Source organism: Copadichromis virginalis, linkage group LG3 (genome assembly GCF_057382275.1).
Source record: "Copadichromis virginalis isolate Kocher_CV1m ecotype Utaka linkage group LG3, C_Virginalis_male_GT1.1, whole genome shotgun sequence".
In the NCBI taxonomy this organism is placed as follows: Eukaryota; Metazoa; Chordata; class Actinopteri; order Cichliformes; family Cichlidae; genus Copadichromis; species Copadichromis virginalis.
In genome coordinates this window covers 30,432,025-30,450,417 of record NC_140620.1, presented here as the reverse complement: position 1 = coordinate 30,450,417, position 18,393 = coordinate 30,432,025, and the positions used below count along the sequence as shown (strand labels likewise).

At 37.9% G+C, this 18,393-nt stretch overlaps 1 protein-coding gene across 1 annotated transcript in view; it reads left to right on the top strand.

Moving 5' to 3' along the window:
- LOC146714040 (uncharacterized) overlaps positions 1-18,393 on the top strand; it is a 49,088-nt gene that overhangs the window by 8,493 nt on the left and 22,202 nt on the right. The window contains exons 3-22 of the mRNA XM_085450617.1: positions 3,496-3,557; positions 4,253-4,291; positions 4,417-4,683; positions 5,133-5,416; positions 5,826-6,043; positions 6,331-6,465; positions 8,815-8,913; positions 9,076-9,137; positions 9,227-11,499; positions 11,867-12,058; positions 12,160-12,194; positions 12,589-12,720; positions 12,921-13,049; positions 13,800-13,838; positions 13,956-14,084; positions 14,190-14,316; positions 15,051-15,221; positions 15,318-15,349; positions 15,883-16,047; positions 16,185-16,319. Of these exons, the coding sequence (XP_085306743.1) occupies positions 3,496-3,557; positions 4,253-4,291; positions 4,417-4,683; positions 5,133-5,416; positions 5,826-6,043; positions 6,331-6,465; positions 8,815-8,913; positions 9,076-9,137; positions 9,227-11,499; positions 11,867-12,058; positions 12,160-12,194; positions 12,589-12,720; positions 12,921-13,049; positions 13,800-13,838; positions 13,956-14,084; positions 14,190-14,316; positions 15,051-15,221; positions 15,318-15,349; positions 15,883-16,047; positions 16,185-16,319 (4,725 nt within the window). The remainder of the gene's footprint in view (positions 1-3,495; positions 3,558-4,252; positions 4,292-4,416; positions 4,684-5,132; positions 5,417-5,825; positions 6,044-6,330; positions 6,466-8,814; positions 8,914-9,075; positions 9,138-9,226; positions 11,500-11,866; positions 12,059-12,159; positions 12,195-12,588; positions 12,721-12,920; positions 13,050-13,799; positions 13,839-13,955; positions 14,085-14,189; positions 14,317-15,050; positions 15,222-15,317; positions 15,350-15,882; positions 16,048-16,184; positions 16,320-18,393) is intronic.

Below are 18,393 nucleotides of genomic sequence, written 5' to 3'. Positions count from 1 at the left end.
GCGCCAAAAAGATGATTCCAAAAGAGCCATTAGCCAAAACCTTAGCATGTGTCCTTAAAATATTTTGAGGAAGCTGGACAAGTGCAAGAAAAGAGAAGTGACAGTATTGGAAAAACTATTTAAAGCAGATAAACAGTACCTGAAAGTCATGTCCTTCAGAGACGGGAGGAAAAAAAAAGACCTGCAACATGCATGTGGCCCTTCAGTTGAACAATCTCCTGTTCACTGAAGCCTCATCATGGTCTCAGTGGAAGGGTGGCTGTCAAGAACCTTTTTTAATAACATCTGGTGGTCAGAGGGCCAGGTGGCGCCAGTGTCCAGCAGCCTCTCCTCTGTCAGTGCGCCCCGGGGTGGGTGTGGCTACAATGTAGCTTGCCATCAACAGTGTGTCAATGTGTGTGTGACTGGGTGGATGACTGAATGTAGTGTAAAGCGCTTTGGGGTCCTTAGGGACTAAGTAAAGCGCTATACAAATGCAGGCCATTTAACAATTTACCATTCCAAATATTGGTATCCAGATGTTATTAAAAACTCTTGTCTTGCCCTCATAAAGTTTATTTCTATCCGATTGTTCAGTCTGACGTCACTAGCCGTGTCTGGGTCTAAACTCCGCTGCAGGTCCATATATCAAACGATCACTATGGCATTACTAAGAGTTGAAAAACTGTCTAAAGTCTTTCATCTTTAATAAAATGATCAGCGTTCTGCTCTACCAGGTGTAACAATTGAGTTTAACATAGAGCTGGGCGATAGAACGATAACGATATGTATCGCGATATAACTTTTACTCGATAGAGAAATTAAGCTATCGCGATAGACCTCGCCGCTCTTGTCCTCTTTAAAAAAAAAAAAAAAAAAGGTCAGCCAATCCAAATTAAGTAGCGCAGAGCCGAACCAATCACAGCCGCAGCGTCACGTCGCGTGACTTGTTACGTACAGCACAAGTGCCAAGCCGCACGTGTGTTTGTTTGGGAAGCAGCCAGCGGGTAATGGAGCTAGCGCATAATGGAGGAAATGAGTGTGCCGACTAGAAAAATCAACCGAGTGTGACCGAAGAGAAAACAGATGATGGTTCCAATGCCGGAGAGATTGTCGAACGGAAGAGCCATAGAAGTTCCGTAGTGTGAAGGTATTTCGGCTATTTCAAGTCTGACAAAAAACAGAGTAGCGTGCACTGTAAATTGTGCCGAAAGCAAGTCTGGAAATACAATAAACTGGTGCATGCGTCACACTGTGCGCCACGTTATTGTTTCGGTGAAATGAATTTCTACAATACTGTTACTGTTCTACTCTCTGCAGTGTTTAAATGCTTACATATACACACACAGTTACTGTCCGTCCACGCATACGACTCGGTTCTGCTTCTATGCCCCAGCTTTGTTTACTTTTTCCCACCGAGGCTTCTAGACTTCTGATTGGCCAACATTTCTGCACGGTTAGGAATCTAGCGCCACCTGCTGCTTTGGCATGTTCATAGCAGCGTTTTCCTTCATTTCTCCCTTTATGTGTGGACGGGATTATTTTTTAAAACGAAAACGGAAAATCTCCGTTTTCAAAAATACCCGTGTACGTGTGGACGTAGCCTCAGTCTCTGACTGGAAGCGCTAATTCGTCATTCGGCTTTTGTCAGACTAAAGTAACTGTTAAAACTGTTTGAAAAGCTAAGCTATACAACAAGGAGAGATTGAGAATTTCCTTTTAGTTCTCAGTTTATTTGATATTGACAAAAGTTAGTCAGTTTTGTCTGTTCTTCTGTAAAACAAACTAAGATTTATTTTTAGAATTAATACTTTGTTTCTAAGTGGAATTGACAATTTAGTCTGTTTCGTTTGTTCTATTTTGAAACTTAAACGCTTTAGCGGCTGCCTTTTGTGTAGTTTGCAATATTTGCCTTTATTTATCTGAAAAAGTCTCATGTTCCTTAAGTACATCTACCCTGTTGAACTTATTATGGGAAATAAATATTTAAATAAAAACAAGCTGCTGATTATTTCACATTTACTTGTGAGCAACGGCACATTTAAATCTTACAAATATAGTTATTTGGCTTATATCGTGATAGATATCGTTATCGCCTGAAATGAAAAAAACATATCGTGATATGAAAAAATCTCATATCGCCCAGCTCTAGTTTAACATCCAGGCATCCATGAAAACGGAATTTATGACATTTAACGGAGTTAGAAGTTAGCAGGGAGTTAGCTCGCTAGCTTCTATCTAAATACAATATAGCATGTCCTGACTGCGGGGTTTTGGAAACAAATTAAAACGTACAGCTCTGTTATCACTTCCAGCATAAATGAAGACAGAAAACTAAACAGCAGTGACGTTTGTAGGGTTACTGAAGTTTGGCTAGCTGGTATATAATGATGTGCTACGTGACCGCTAGCGACACAGCTATGTTAGCATAATATAAACAAGCTAACTTTTTTCCACTCGATAAAAGTTAACGTGAGTGTTCTCGGTGGTCAGGAACAAATGTAATCGCATGGCAGGATGCTGTAAAAGGACCAAACTTCAGCCAGGAGAACAACTGAGACAATCCATCCACAATACGAGGTTAGTCATTCATATACTGCTGCATGGGCTGGGCTGTAGTTACATCCTAAGGTTTTAAAAACTGAGCTTAAATAAACGATTACTGGTAATAAAAGCAGAGGGAGGTCAACAGGGATCACTGACTGTTTTAGGAGCTTTTTGATATAAAATAGAAGAAAATACATAACATTAAACATGTTAACAACACAAAAGCCATATTAAACGCAGACTACTTTAGACCCGGAAGTAGGATTCGTCGCGTCATCACTGAACAACCGGATATTGCTTGCAGACTTTCAGTGAGTCCTTGTAGTTACTTCCTGTTTTAGTATAAATAAACAAGGGGTTCAAGACTTTGGCATACTACTGTGCTATAAAATAAAAAAAACCCCAATGCGAGACCTTTAGAAAAAGGGGGATGGGTCTTCTTCTTTGACTGCCCAAATACCAATTACAGGTGGGGTTTTTTTGTTTTTGTTTTTGTTTTTTGTTTTCCATCTCCATCCAGACCTGACCTCTGCTGAAATGACATCAAACCTCAGGACTCATTTTTATTGACACATTCACACATAGGACAGAAGAGACCTATGTTGCAGAATCAAGAGTCCTGCAAGACTTTTTACATTTCTGTATTTTTTTTGTTTTGTTACTAAATCCATGACTGTGGTCTTCCATGCCATCCTATTTGGTGTTGTTTGAATAATTTAGCATATTTATAATCTTTAAGGATTTTGTCTTTATAGATTTATCATACTTGTATGTACATTTATTGCTTTCCACTATGGCTTATGAACAGTCAGCTGATGTCCAAACTTTGAAAGAAGTCTAAAGGCTGCTGTGAATGCTAAGTACATTGGTTGTCAGATGGTTAGAAAAAACGTCACCCGAGCGGTTGTGGTTAATAATACTTTTGCTATGACAATGAGGCCCATCTAAAATGTTTGTTCTGACTACTAGGAATGGCTCCTTCACCAGAATACCAGCTTTCACCTTGACAACTGCAAACTTCTTCGGAAACGGTCAGTCTTTTCTTCTTTTAACTTTTTCTTTAACTGGGGATGTCTGAACACGTTTTGGCCTAACGTTTCAGTGGATTACTGAACAGAATGAGTGGTTGTAACGTTATAAAGTCTTTCGTAGCATTGTTCCTGATGCTTTGGAGTTAGTAGTTTAGATGGGTAGTATATCCTCTATAGCAGTGGTCCCCAACCTTTTTTGCGCCACGGACCGGTTTTTGCCCGACAATATTTTTCACGGACCGGCCTTTAAGGTGTCGCGGATAAATACAACAAAATAAAACAAGTACCAGTATCGAAAAAAAAGATTTATTCATAACACACCTGAAAAGACCCAGGAAAACAGAGTTAACGATAAAAACGACAACAAAATAACGCTAAAAACCCTGAAAATCATACATTTCACATCTGAGCCTCAACTCTCGTGGCCCGGGGGTTGGGGACTGCTGCTCTATAGCTTGTTGAAGAGGTAATCAAAATCAGTTTTAAAAATTGTAAGGTGAGCTACTTTTCTCAAGCAACATTGTTAATAGGGTTGATCTGCCAGGGTTAATTGATCCCTCGAGAAATCATGCTTTTAAGATTGATTAGTAGTTGCAGAAATCTACATTTTTAAAACATTTGCTGTTTTAATAGATTTTTGATTTCCCTTATATTGTTATATATATATTTATTTATTTATTTATTTATTTTGACAGATATCCACAGTGGGATGGTAAAGTACTGACGTACCAAAGGTAAATGTCTTTGTCTTTTGGGAAATTAAAAGTACAGCAGCTTTGCAGGGTTTTGTTTGTTTGTTTTTTTTACAGTTATTTATAGTTTCTTTTTCTTTTTTTTAAACCTCTGTTGCTCTTATTAGTGCTTCAAATACAGGAAAGAAGTCCTCGTCCTCCACCTCTGGCAAAACTTCCCAGCATCGTCATCAGAAAACCAGGCGTGAGAGTCATTCCCGTTCTCGCTCACACAGCCCACGTCGCCGCCTTGGTTTGGATGGCAGAAGGCCTAAACATGGAAGCTATTTATGCTCTCGCTCAAAGAGCCCTCACCACCACTACAGCTCTGGGGAGAGAAGAGAGAAACTCAGTAGTGGATCACAAACGCCAAACAGCTCCAGACGTGCTCGCAGGTCCGATTTAAAAAAAATAAAAAATAAAAAAATAAAAGATTTCCATTCCAGTGAATTGTATCATGGCATCAGTGTTAGGTTTGATCTTTTTATCCTTACTGGATTTGTAATAGAAATTTTTCTTTGAGGTATTTCATTGGCAGTTTTGAAAATGTCCTTATTGAAAGGATCGAAAAGGGTCAAGAGGAGCAAAAAGGCATGTTGGACACAGTTCATGCCACAAATGTTCCACCCAAACCTAAAGCTTCAGAAAATAAGCCTGATGAGACCTTCAAGACTCCCAAAAGTGATATAAATGTTCAAGAATCTGCAGTTATGCCGGAAGACAGAGCAAGAAATGCGTCTGCTTCTGAAATGAAGCAGCAGACAGAATTAGCCAAAGCTGAGACAAAAGAGGCCAGTCATACTGAACCACTTTTTGAAAAAAATGTTTGATTCTTACTTTCTAGGTCCCGGTCTCGTTCCTTCTCCCCACGGAAGGACTATCTTGCCTCCTTGCATTATCAATCACATTCAAGGAGCCGTGAAAGACGATCCTCACCGAAAAGGAGAGATGGGAAACAGTTACTACAAAAGAGGAGTGATGAAAGACGATTGCTGACAAGGAGACAAGATGATAAGCGTTTGCCACTGAGCAGAAGTCATAAGAGCTCATCATCAGAAAAGAGGCCTCAACAAAAGAAGTTGGACAGCAGTACAAAAAGACTTGCTAAACAGCTGCTGGAAACCACAGGTTTGGCAGTGTGCACATACATATAACTTAAAATATACTCATAATTAATACATTTCTCCCACTTCCAAATGTATGTTTTCATTGTCAAACATGATCAAATTCATACTCCACAGCATTTTCACTATACTGCTGTGGAGTATAGTGAAAATGTTCTGTATGTATGTATGTGTGTCTGTGTGTCTGTCTGTCTGTCTATGTGATCCATAGCGACTAAGTAAAGCGCTATACAAATACAGGCCATTTACCATTTAACTTTAAAAAATAAATAAAATAACTACTGAAATTACAGAAATTTCACCTATCTCTGTTTTTTTTTTTTAATAAAACACTCCAACTGACAGGATAACCTTCTCTGTTTAGACATATGAACCACCAAAGTGTGACTCTTTTTCCATCTTTGTCCTTCTAGGTCTCCACTCTTTGTCAAAAAAGTCTGACCTGGAGGCCATAGCTGAAACAATCGCTCCTGTCATACTGGCTGAGCTAGCCAAGATGAAGTCACCATTATCATTATCATCCTCTGCTTCTACATCCTCCTCCTCCTCAAAGAAGGCGAAGACCACCAAGTCATCTGAAAGTAAACCTGGACTTCATAAGAGTGAAGCAAGTACCTCTTCAAAGCCTAAGGTTGGTGTGTTTGCCAACAGTTAAGGAGTGCTAAGTAATATAGTTCCTTCTTTCATCCTCAACTTTTGGGTCTAAGGCACTGAGAAAATGTTTTGATCTGTGATAAAGGGAAAAGAAAGAAACAATTAAAAGAAAAGTTTTCCTTATGACTAACAGGACTCGTCGACAGACAAGGATGTGTTTGTCTACACCAAACAAATTATAAACGGAACTAGTTTCAATCATTCACAGTCAAGTCTATAGTTAGTTACTGATTTTTTTTTTTTTTTTTTTGTCTGGTTGCACAGGCTAGTAAATCTTTTACTTCAACAATGGTCAAATTACATGGGATTGTCGAAACTTTTTCTCATGAAGACGTGGTTGCTGCTGTGGAACATTTTGGAAAAACAGAGTCCATTGTACTGTACAGGTCCAAGCTAGAGGTATGTATAGTGGGAGTAATCAGCTGATATGTTTTTGCTATAAAGGTATGTGGTACATGGAGTCATGTGAAAAAGGAAGTACACCCTTTGTCATTTCTAAGGTTTCTAAGGAAGTGTGAGCATATGGACTATTTAGGTGTGTGTTAACACAATGCCAAGGAGGAAAGACATAAGCAATGATCTTAGATAGTCAGTTATTATTATCAGTCAATCTGTATTTTTAGGCTATTTATACCACTATTTGTAGTCCACCATTCTAAAGTTAGAAAGATTCTTCACAAGTGGAAAATATTCAAAGGCAATCTTCTCAGGAGTGGACGTTCTAGTAAATTCACCCCACAGTTAGACCGTGCAATAGTAAAAGTCCAGACCTCAACCTGACTGAAATGCTTTAATTGGACCTTATGAAGGTGGTACATATGCCCTTGACCTCAATGTATGGGCTCAAATTGTGGTCATAAATATTGTGTACTTGTAAATCAGGATTTGTATGTGTAAAAAGAATTTGTGTGTGTGTAACAAAGATTTGTGTGTGTGTGTGTGTGTGTGTGTGTGTAACAAAGATTTGTGTGTGTGTGTGTGTGTAACAAAGATTTGTGTGTGTGTGTGTGTGTGTAACAAAGATTTGTGTGTGTGTGTGTGTGTGTGTGTGTGTGTAACAAAGATTTGTGTGTGGACTTAGGCAAAAAACTACGTGAGAAAGTCTGCACTCAAGTTTCAAGTTACAAGTACGGATTTTGACCCTATTTTTCTTCCTTTGATCTGATTGGCCAATGTCATGTCAATCACAAATTTAACTATCCAATCAGAGAACAGATGGGTTTGGCTGTTTGAGGGGTGCTTTTTTTGAACTGCAGGTCCTTGAATGGAATAAATGCCCTTTTACATGCCAGCCCAGGTTTTCCTTCATCACCAGGAAAACAGTCTGTGGTGGTCTGAGTTTTGTGATTTTTTGTGTCACAGGTTTACATGCTTAATACAGGGATCTCCTGAACCTTTTCAACAGCGCTGCGAACCTCCGGCGGGGGGGGGCAGTGTTGTGAAAATGACAGTCTTCACTAGTGGGGATAATTACAAAGCTGTCCTTCGTTATGAATGAGCATACATGTTTTTATTGAACATTTGAAGAACCAGCAAAAAAAAAACTCTTGAAAAGAAAAAAAATTAGAGATAGAAACGACAAGGAGCAGGTGCATCTAGTACAGGTAGAGCTGCTGCAACAACCCACAGAGCCCAGCAGCCAGTGCAACAAATTCTGGATCCCTGGCTTTTAGTTAGCAGTTAGCATTAGCAGCACATGCTGCGTCCGATGTGAAAGGACCTTTATGCTGCGCACTGTGACTCACAGCAATGGTCCCGGGTCAGCCCTGACGTTGTGTTAAACTAATCCTAAAGTAATAATGGTATTTCTAACCACTGATATACCACAACTTTATCCTTTCAGCTGCTGAAAGTTAGGGGACCTAGCTTCTACCAGATATTTATATAGAGATCTTCCAGCTTCAAACTATTACCCTTCAAGGACGTGCAGTTCAAAAAAGCACCCCTTCGACAGCCAAACCCATCTGTTCTCAGATTGGATAGTTAAATTTGTGATTGACATGACATTGGCCAATCAGATCAAAGGAAGGAAAATAGGGTCAAAATCCGTACTTGTAACTTGAAACTTGAGTGCAGACTTTCTCACGTAGTTTTTTGGCTAAGTCCACACACAAATCTTTTTTTACACACACACACAAATTCTTTTAACACACAAATCTTTTTTACGCACACACAAATTCTTTTTACACATACAAATCCTGATTTACAAGTACAAAATATTTATGACCATAATTTGAGCCCATATCAACCTGCTCTTTCTCTTTTACATGACTGAAAGTTTTACAATAACCTAACATAACTCTGAGTTACATAAACATGTATAGAAGTGCCCTTGTTCTGTTTTTGGTTATTGCTTTGCTGTTTGGTTGGGGATTATCCAAGCAGCAAAACATGCTTTTCATCCCAAAAAATCTCTTTTTATGAGCAATATTTGACAGTTCAGGCTTGTGTAAAAAAACATGCCATTACATGATTTGAAGTGCTGTTTTAGAAGAGAAGATTTAAAAAAACAAAACAAAAAAACAACCTATACCTAATTAAAATTTAGTTTAGTTGATTGCTGTTATGTCTGCTTGTTTTTGAACCACTGTTTTGTGCTGGTCTTGGTACTGAATGTGAATGTGGTCTCTGGCTAATTTGCCCCACATGGTAAATCTGACCTTTAGTTTGTGAATATAGTGGGGACATAGTCTAGATGGTTGAAATAATCACAATGATTTCACTTTGTGTGTTTATTTGCACATGTAGGCAAAAGTGAATTTCATGAAAGAAGAGGATGCTCAAAAACTGAAAAAGTTAAAGAGCATCGACATAAAAGGAATACCAGTCACTGTTGTCAGAGAACAGGTATTGTACCTTTTTCTGAGTTGTTTTTTAATTATGGTCAAACTGTCAAAACTTGGAATGTATTGCTGTAGCATCATTATACTGTATTTCTTTTACTAATTTTATTATGTAATTTAATATATTATACTTTTTCATGTTTATTCAAACTAAATCTGTTTACAGAATACTGTTACAAAGAAGCCTCTTCCAACCTTTTCCAAAAAACAACAGAAGCTTCCACCGAAGTAAGATATGCTTGACATTCAGACCTTCATCTCGATTGAGATTCTCTTTGTTCCTGTCATTTGCACTTATTAAAATCTTTTCTTCACAGAAAAATCGTCAAGTCAACTAAATCTGCTTCAACTGGAAATTCTTTTAAAAAGCCGTTGTCTTTGTCATCTGGAGACAAAAAAAATACAACAGGCAAACTTGTTACTAAAGCAAAAGTCTTGGTTTCCAAAGCAAAAAGTGTCTCAACAAAACCGATTTCCAAAACCTTAAAGCAAGGCAAAGTAGCTGCAAAAGGAGCTGTAAATGTTGTTCAAGAGAAGAAAGATGCTTCAAATCTTAAAGGTTGTAATGATTCCAAAAGTTCAGGAAAGCAGCAGGGTGATGCCGTCTCAAAACAAAGACCTGCCCTCAAAAGATCTGAAAGCAATGCTAAAAGCTCTGTAGTTGCATCTAAAGATACAGTCAAGGTGGTCCAATTGTCAAAAAAGACTGTGAATCCAATTAAAGGAACTGCAATTGTCACTCGTGCAAAGGTCTTAGTTGCCCAAGCACAAACGGCCTCAACTATCGACAAACCTCAAAGTCAATTACAACAATTGGCTGCAACAGGAACTTCAACAACATTAAATGTGGAAGAAATTACTGTAAAGGGCACTAATGTTCAATCTAAAACTTCAGAAGATAAGCCTGGTGTAGAGACTTTAAAGCCACCAGAAATGGAAATGAAGTTTCAGCAGCCAACAGTGGTGAGTGAGGAGACAACCAAGGTACTTGAAACAAGAAATGCAACAGCTTCTGAAACAAAGAACCAGGCTGATGAAAAAGTTAATCAGAAGGAAAAAGAGGTCAAACACACTCAACTATTAGAGTCTGTGAATACAAAAGTCGTAGAGCCCATGGAAATTGAAAGTTTTTCCGGTAGCAAATGCTTACGAGAACCAGAGTCCTCTGAAATAGGACAAACACCACTACAGACTTTAGGGAGCTCAGCTCAAGCTGCTTTGGATACAAAGCAGACACCTGAAAGGATCGAAAAGGGTCAAGAGGAGCAAAAAGGCATGTTGGACACAGTTCATGCCACAAATGTTCCACCCAAACCTAAAGCTTCAGAAAATAAGCCTGATGAGACCTTCAAGACTCCCAAAAGTGATATAAATGTTCAAGAATCTGCAGTTATGCCGGAAGACAGAGCAAGAAATGCGTCTGCTTCTGAAATGAAGCAGCAGACAGAATTAGCCAAAGCTGAGACAAAAGAGGCCAGCCATACTGAACCACTTGATTCTGGGAATAAAAAAGTGACACAGCCCACAGAACATTTTACTGACAGAACAACTGAACTAACCGAATCCAATAAGGATCAGACACCAACCAGCACAACTCAGATTACACTTGATGTATCTCCAACAAAATATCCGATTCATACACCTCATAGAACACAGACTACCATAAAAAAAACAGAATCCTACAAGAATTCAGAGGTTCAAGAATCTGGAATAGTTCACGAAAAGAAAACCAAGATTCCTGAGACAAAAAATGTATCAGTTTCTGAAACACAGCAGCAGGCAAAATTGTTGAAAGTTGAGACAAAAGAGCCCAAACACACTGAGGATTGCTTTGAGGATACAAAGGTTCAAGATCCTGGATCTGCCAAAAATGATGTGGACGAGGCAATGGAAGTCGAACATTTTGCTGAGAAAAAGGCCTTACTAGCCAAATCGAGTGAGGGTCAGACACCAGCCAGTACAACCAAGACCACACCAACAATTGATCACCCTCAGAGACTGCAGACCAGAGCTGAGACAAAAGAGGCCAAACACAGTGAATCACTAGAATCTGGAAAAACAAAAGAGACAGAGTCCATGGAAGTTGAAAGCTCTACTGATACGACACAGACCATTGTCAAAAACACAGAAACTTTGGAGATTCAAAAATCTGCAACAGTGCTTGAAAACACAACCAAGGTTCTTGAAACAAGAAATCTCGCAGCTTCTGAAACAAAGCACCCAGTAGAATCTACCAGTGTTGATGTAGATGCAAAAGATACCAAACGTGCTGAATCACTGGAGATTGGAGCATGTAAAAAGGCCCTAGCAACCAAATTCAAGGAGAATCAACCTTCAATTGATACAGCTGACACCATACTAGATGCATCTCTACCCAAACCTTCGACCCCATTAAAGACACCACTAAAGACACCACAGACAACTATAAAAATGCCATCCTCATCACAGATCCGACAGAGTGTGATGCCAGATCCAGAGTCCACAACTGCACTAGGACAAAAAATCCTGCAAATGTCAGGAAGTTCAACTGAAGCTGCCCTGGAGGCAAAGCAGACGGTTCAGAGTGTGAACACAGTCGCACAGCAAAAAGGTATGTTTGATACCATTAAGCTTGTGAAACTGAAACTCTATATTTTAGGAATAAGTAAGGTAACAGTTAGGCACCATTATTAGCATTATTAGTTGTGACTTTAGTATTGCATGGAATATGTAGGACAGTGTTGTTGGAGACACAAAATACAGGTTGTGTCTTTGTTACTGATAATGAAAAAACATACACTCATGTTGAAAAATAGTTTTCACAGGACTCAATGCATTTCTATGAACACATTCCTACTGAGTTTGCTGCCATTTCTTTAGTTTATGTCTGCCTGTGGACATGTTCATGAGGTTTGCTTCTAAAATTCTTTTTCAAAATACTGCAATCTATCTGAATAAAACTTCTCCTCCTTTTTAAGATCTTTTGATTGCTGTGACAAGTCAAAAGGACCTGTCAAAAACTGTCAGCAATGTTTTAGCAGTGTCGACTGCAGTAGCTGCATCTTCCAAAACTGAGCCAACAGCTGCAACAGCAGGCAAGCAACAGCAAAGTTTTAGCAACCTGACTTTTGGGGAGAAGATGGAAAAGCTCATGGATAGAAATCGCCTGAGTAAGTAATGACAGAAGCCTGTATGTGGGTCATTATTTGGGGTTTTTTTGGATCAAAACTCCCATTTATTTAACTGTTTTTATGTTCACTCTACCTCGCAGATTGTTTCAAAAATAATAAAACATTGCCGTCAAAGGTACGTTTTTTTTTTCTTCTTTTTCTTAAAGGTGTGAATAACCTATCTCTCAGTTTTAGTTGTAGCGAAAAGAATAATAAAAATCTAGTAAAATATCCTTTATCAATGTTTAGCAAAAGTAATAGTGTTATCTGTATGTCTTTAAAAATTACAAATGTTTTTCCACTTTGGTAAAGATAATTTGGAAATTTAGTCAACAAACGTGACAACAAAACGTGTTTTTTGTTGTTGTTGTTTTTCAGAAATGGTGCTTTTGGCATTTCACATTTCTTTTTACAAGATAGTCATCATGCTTTTGTCTCCTGTGTTGCATTCTGCTTAATAGTTTGGGTAAGTTCACTTTCCTGAATCTTAACTTCTAATTTCTCCTTTTCCCCTCCTGTTTAAAATGAAGGTGATGTTGATCACAAACCTGCCAGAATATGAAAATAGCTGCTACACAGAGGCGGACGTTGCCAATCAGCTCACCCTATTTGAATTTGGATATCTAGAAGATGACATCTATGTTATTCCTCAAATGCGTATGGTAGGTACCAAGTTATAAATCTGCATTACTCAGTGATCCCACAGGTATATTTCTAGGTCTCTCTTTGGTTTCTTTATGTGAGGTCAGCCTACATTTTCTTGTATTTGTGTACACCAACACAGTACACAAATACACACAAGTACAGTATACAGTGCACAGTGAATAATTGGAATAATAACAAATGTGACTTTTCCTTCTAGGCTTTTGCCATTGCACCAAGTCTGATGAAGGCAAAAAAGCTTTTTCAAGCGTCAAAAGAGAAGAGTATTATTCTCAATGGGTCCACACTTTGTTTGGATTTTTTAATCCACTCCTTTCCAATGAATCCGGTACGTACTAATACAAAAATACTGTATATTGTGGCATGTTTGGAAAAAATTGCCATGCTTCTAGTGCACAATCTTGTTGATTTGGAGTTGTGGTTGCTCGTTTTCCTTTTGTTTGCTTTGTTCATTTGTCTCTTTTAATTCTATTTTTTTTTTTTTATATATACTTTTTCAACATGTTCAAAATAAAGATTCAATCAATCAATCAATCAATCCCTGTGGATTAGTAAATAAGGCACTGAGAGGATGGTAATTAACTAAATAACTTTAAAATATTGTTTAAAGTAGGTTTTTTATCAATTGAATTTTTAGATTATTTAAATGTAATAGAGCATGTAAATACCATACTAAGGCCTTAAAATTTTCTTTTTTAAAAATATTTTATGTTGCCTCAAACTTCAAAGCTTCTTGGTTAACATTAGCAAAAAGCTTTTATCTATCTTGATTTCCTTGCTACAAGTTTTTAACTTGAAAATATCAAACTGTCTGTTCTTTGAATAATTATTATGATTTATTGATGATGCAACTAGATAAATTAATCTTTCGCTGCCTTTTGCTGTGCTGCGCCACAAATTGCTAAATTTGTATCAAGGAAAAAAGAAAACCCTCCAGACTGAAGTGCCTTATAAATACCACCTTACATACAATAAATGTTTGAAATGATACTACCCAAAATTAAATAAGAGAGTAAGAAATGTCTTGCCGTAGAGCGTAGTGCCTTTAACGCTGTGTTCTCTTACATTCATGTTTCAGCTTGGGTTTTATAGCACCCTGATGAATCTGGTGAATTATGTAAGTAACTTTTTTTTCTCCCCTGAATTATACATAGATTTGTAAATATAACATCAAATGAACAAACAAAAATAAACTCTTTGTATTTGTTTGAACGTTTGCTGGCTCTTCTTAAAGCAGCAGACAACTGATGATGGATCAACAGTAATCTACATCAAGAATATCTCACCAAGTGAGACCAATGATCTCAGGGAAGCTTTGGAAAAAATCGGTTCTGTCAAAAACTACCTGCCTCTCCTCAACAAGGTTAAAAACACACCTGTTCATACATTTGATTACGAGGATTTAAACAAAAAAGACATTGTTGTCTTATCTTCTCTTATCTTTCATGTTTATGCATGTCTGTTCTAGGTGTTTATTGAATTTGAGTCCATTTACGATGCTGATCGACTCGGAGTTTGGTACAGCCTCCTGAAACAGGGCTTTGCCCATAATGTCTACAGGATTAAGATACCAAGAAATGAATCCACAGCAAGACGTAAGTCTTTGTTTTTGGATAAAATAAAGCAGATGAGATGTAGATGTATGGGGAGTTACATAATAGGTAGCTAAAAATATCCTTAAGGGTAACTGGTAACCCTTATGCTGGGCATACACTGAGTGATTTTTGGCCCATTTAGAGTCGATTTTTCCGTCGTGCAACAGTTTTGGGGATCGGCCCGATTTTCACCTTAATCGTATGTCGTGCATTGTGTAGTATACATGGGGTAACGAGAAGCGACCTCGACCAGCTCCCAAGCATCAATCTTTTGGTCATAAGAAAATCAAACCTGTTTGAAATCCTGTCGGCCGTCGTGAGGGTGTCAACGCAGCCTCTCACACTGTGCACACGCAAACACAGAAATGAAGATGAAAAGAGCAGCACGGCAGTGTAGCGTGTGATCTGGACACAAGCGATGGAGGGACAACTTGTAGAACTTTGGCAAGCTCATCTGAGCCTTTATGTGGCCTCACAAAATTATCACGACCACACCAACCGTGTGCCATACATTCATACAACAGAATTAACCTTGACTTAAAATTCTGTTGCCTGCTACATTGAAAACAAAAACAAACTGCCTCAGCAGCTAGTCACTATTTTTTTTTTTTATATGTTAAATATCTTAAAATAATTGGAATGATATGATGGTAAATAGGAAATGTCAAAATCAAAGCATTTAATAAATTAAAATAAAGCTCTCTTTTTTTTTTTTTTTCGTTTTGTTTGTGCAGCACCTAGACTGGCAGCGAAAGCTTTGCCGGACAGCAAGGTTGTCACTGAAGGGGCAACAATCCCAACAGCAAATTTTGGCGTTCCTCAGGGAAGCATTTCACCATTTTGGGTTACAATGAAAACGTATCCCTTTTTGTTCCCTACCACATCTCCTTGGTTTGTCATCCCAGGTGAGAAAAACAAATTAAACTAGAACTTAACTCCAGATTCAAAATGTAGGAAATAAGTGGCTCTTACATGTGACTCTGTTTATTTTTGACTTATAGATTTTGTGACGGTCCAGCTGACAAAAAAACAGGTAAGCACTTTTTTTTTTACATTTTTTTTTTTTATATAAATTCTCCAATCTGGTCAAGTAACAAGAAAATTGTAATTTTAATTACTTGTGATAAGATATTGTTTACCAACTAGATATAACATTTGGCTAAGAAAGTGGTTTGAAAATTGTTTGCATAACCACCCTTGGAAGTTTGGAGAAACTGGCTGAATCTTAATCTGCAAATGCTTCTCTTTGAACCAACTTTTGTCATTTTCTTCTTAATTGCTAAAGAAATAATGTTGTAATGCTTTTGAGTCAATCGTCCAATCACCCCTGATCTCCAGTTCTAAGCTCCATGCTCCTCATTTTGATATGAATATATATGAAATCTGCATTTTTATCCCATGTTCATTACATTCTGAAAATCTGTGCTTAATTATGTAAAATGTCATGAACTGTTTTCAGTATCAAATAGCATAAAATAGTTAATGACTTTATCAAAGGAAGCACAATGTGCAGGTGTTGCCTCTGCTTTTTTTCCCCCCTCTTTGAATTAACTTTGTGTCCTATAGAAAAACCGTCCTCCAGGCTCTGTTTTCCCCCACATTATGCTGACCGGTTTGCCAGAAGGGAACTACCGACACGAGGATGTCGCCAAGCTGGTGTGGCACCATTTCCCTGTTCATAATCTTCATACTCTGTACTACAAGATCATCGTTTTATCACTGCAGAGGAGGGTGAGGAATAGATGCTGAAGACTGACACAAGCACAGACATTTTAATATTCCTCATTTGTTTTTGTTTTTTTAAATCAAACAAAGCTTTATTGAAAACTTTTATTTTTATCTGAGGCTTTTTCTATCCTAACCTACAGGCCTTCGTGTACTTCAGTGACTGGAATGCCTGTACCAGTTTTGTTCAGCTGCACAGGAAAAATCCTATTTCTGTCGGAGGTCAGATACTCAATATCCACTTCGTGTTACAGGACATGCATCCTGGATCCACTGAGGTATGGAAAGCTCCGTCCAAAACTTTGATGTGTTATTCGGTCTGTTATTTTGCTGAACTATGATCAAATCATAGGGAAGATGGTTGGATGATAGTTGGAGACTGGCACAACCAAAACCATTGCGACTTTGTACAATGAACTTGCAGTCTTGTTGCCTTTGATGTAGTTTATTCAAAGGTGGGGACCAGGGCTGTGGCCACGCGCAGTCAGTTACCATCTTTGGCGTATCAAGACTGCGACAAAAAAAACAAACTATAAGGCAGAGTCAGTGAATCATTTTGTGAATTAATGGGTTTAAGTTAGCAATTACATGCAGTCTGTTCATGATAATACACTGATTAACTGTTACGTAGTATAAACATACAAATTCACCTCAATTTCTTAACTTTAGAGTCCAGCTAGAATCTGAAATAAATTTTTATCTTGTTCCTGCAGGATTTCAATTTAACTACAAAATAACATACATGCTTGATAACTTTGCCTTTATATGGGACTATAACCTGAATGCAACCAGTTGACAACCATCTCCAAAAGTTGATTCTGTTCATCTGGACGTAGCGTTTTCAGTGGGAGAAACGTTTCGTCACTCATCCAAGTGACTTCTTCAGTCTCAGCTGACTGCAGGTTTCCCCAATCTTATAAACAGTACATTTGCATAATGACTGAAACCAGCCCACTGATATGGAACGCCAGGACTGCCATAATGAATTAATTAAATACACCATTAAATAATTAATTAAATGTGGCAATAATTAATTAAAATTGGAATTAATTAATTAAATAAATAGTTATGACACATGTAATTAATTAATTATTGACACATTTAATTAATTATTTATGTATTTCACATTTTAATTAATTATTGACACATTTAATTAATTATTGACACATTTAATTAATTATTGACACATTTAATTAATTATGTATTTCACATTTTAATTAATTATTGACACATTTAATTAATTATTTAATGATATATTTATTTATTTCATTTTGGCAGTCCTGGCGCCTGGCTCTCATCTTGAAATAATTGTATCTGTCAGCCTCACCCATCAAACTCAGGGGGCGGGGTTAACGCTGATCGAGTCAAAACCATTGCTTTGGCCTGGTGGCCATTGTTTTTAGCACACAACAACCTGCATGTAGAAGCTAACAGAACTGAACTTTGAAAAACCCTGTTTGTGTGTCACCAAATACCGTTTTAATATTTTTTTAGCCGAGAATGTAGTGGTTTAATCTTCATGTGTCTGGTCGGTTTGTCAAGATACAGCCTCTTTGCAAAAGTGCTTCGATGATTTCGGAGATGTCTGCCCAGTCTCACGGCACAGCATGGGATAGACCCTCTCGCCTCGCAAGCAATCCCACCGACAAAGCGCAGGCCCCGGTACACAGCTGTAGTAACCCCCGCTGACTTCTTTTACTGCGGTTATATTTATCGGTGTTTTATTTCCTGATGTTCTTATGTGTCCTACGTGTTTCAGTCGCCAATTCTGAATTATAACTAACATTAAAAACATGTTTAAGGAGGCGAGAGAGCAAATAAATCGGTTTAACATCTGATCTTTGGGTTTTTGTTCAGTAATCAGCGTGACCTGTGTATAAACGCGTAAAAGAGATAACGTTGGTGTTTCCGTCATGTAGTAACTGCTGGCTTTAGCTGCACAAAGGTTGTTCGACACTATGAAACACATACAGACTTCATGATGTTCGGCTAATATTTTTATTGTGAATATTAATCATGAGGGTAAACGGCCCTGTACACCACGCAGCGAGGTCAGCATATCCACGATATCCTCAGCTCCATGAGTTAACACAAAGTTTCCCAGCTGACTATCTAACTGCCAACTATTCCAGAGACGTGAAAATATACAGCATAAAGAAAAGTGTAAGAGACTCAGCAGCAGATTAGAATAACAGTTATAGATTTAATAAATCACCAAATGAATCCAAGAAACGAGCAAACCTGTTCCGACAATTTGAGTTTGTATTCCCTCAGCTGCAGACTCGCTGCTGTTTAAATGTTTGAAAAGGAAGATTAGATATAAAGCAAACGTCAAACATAGACTCAGTCTGC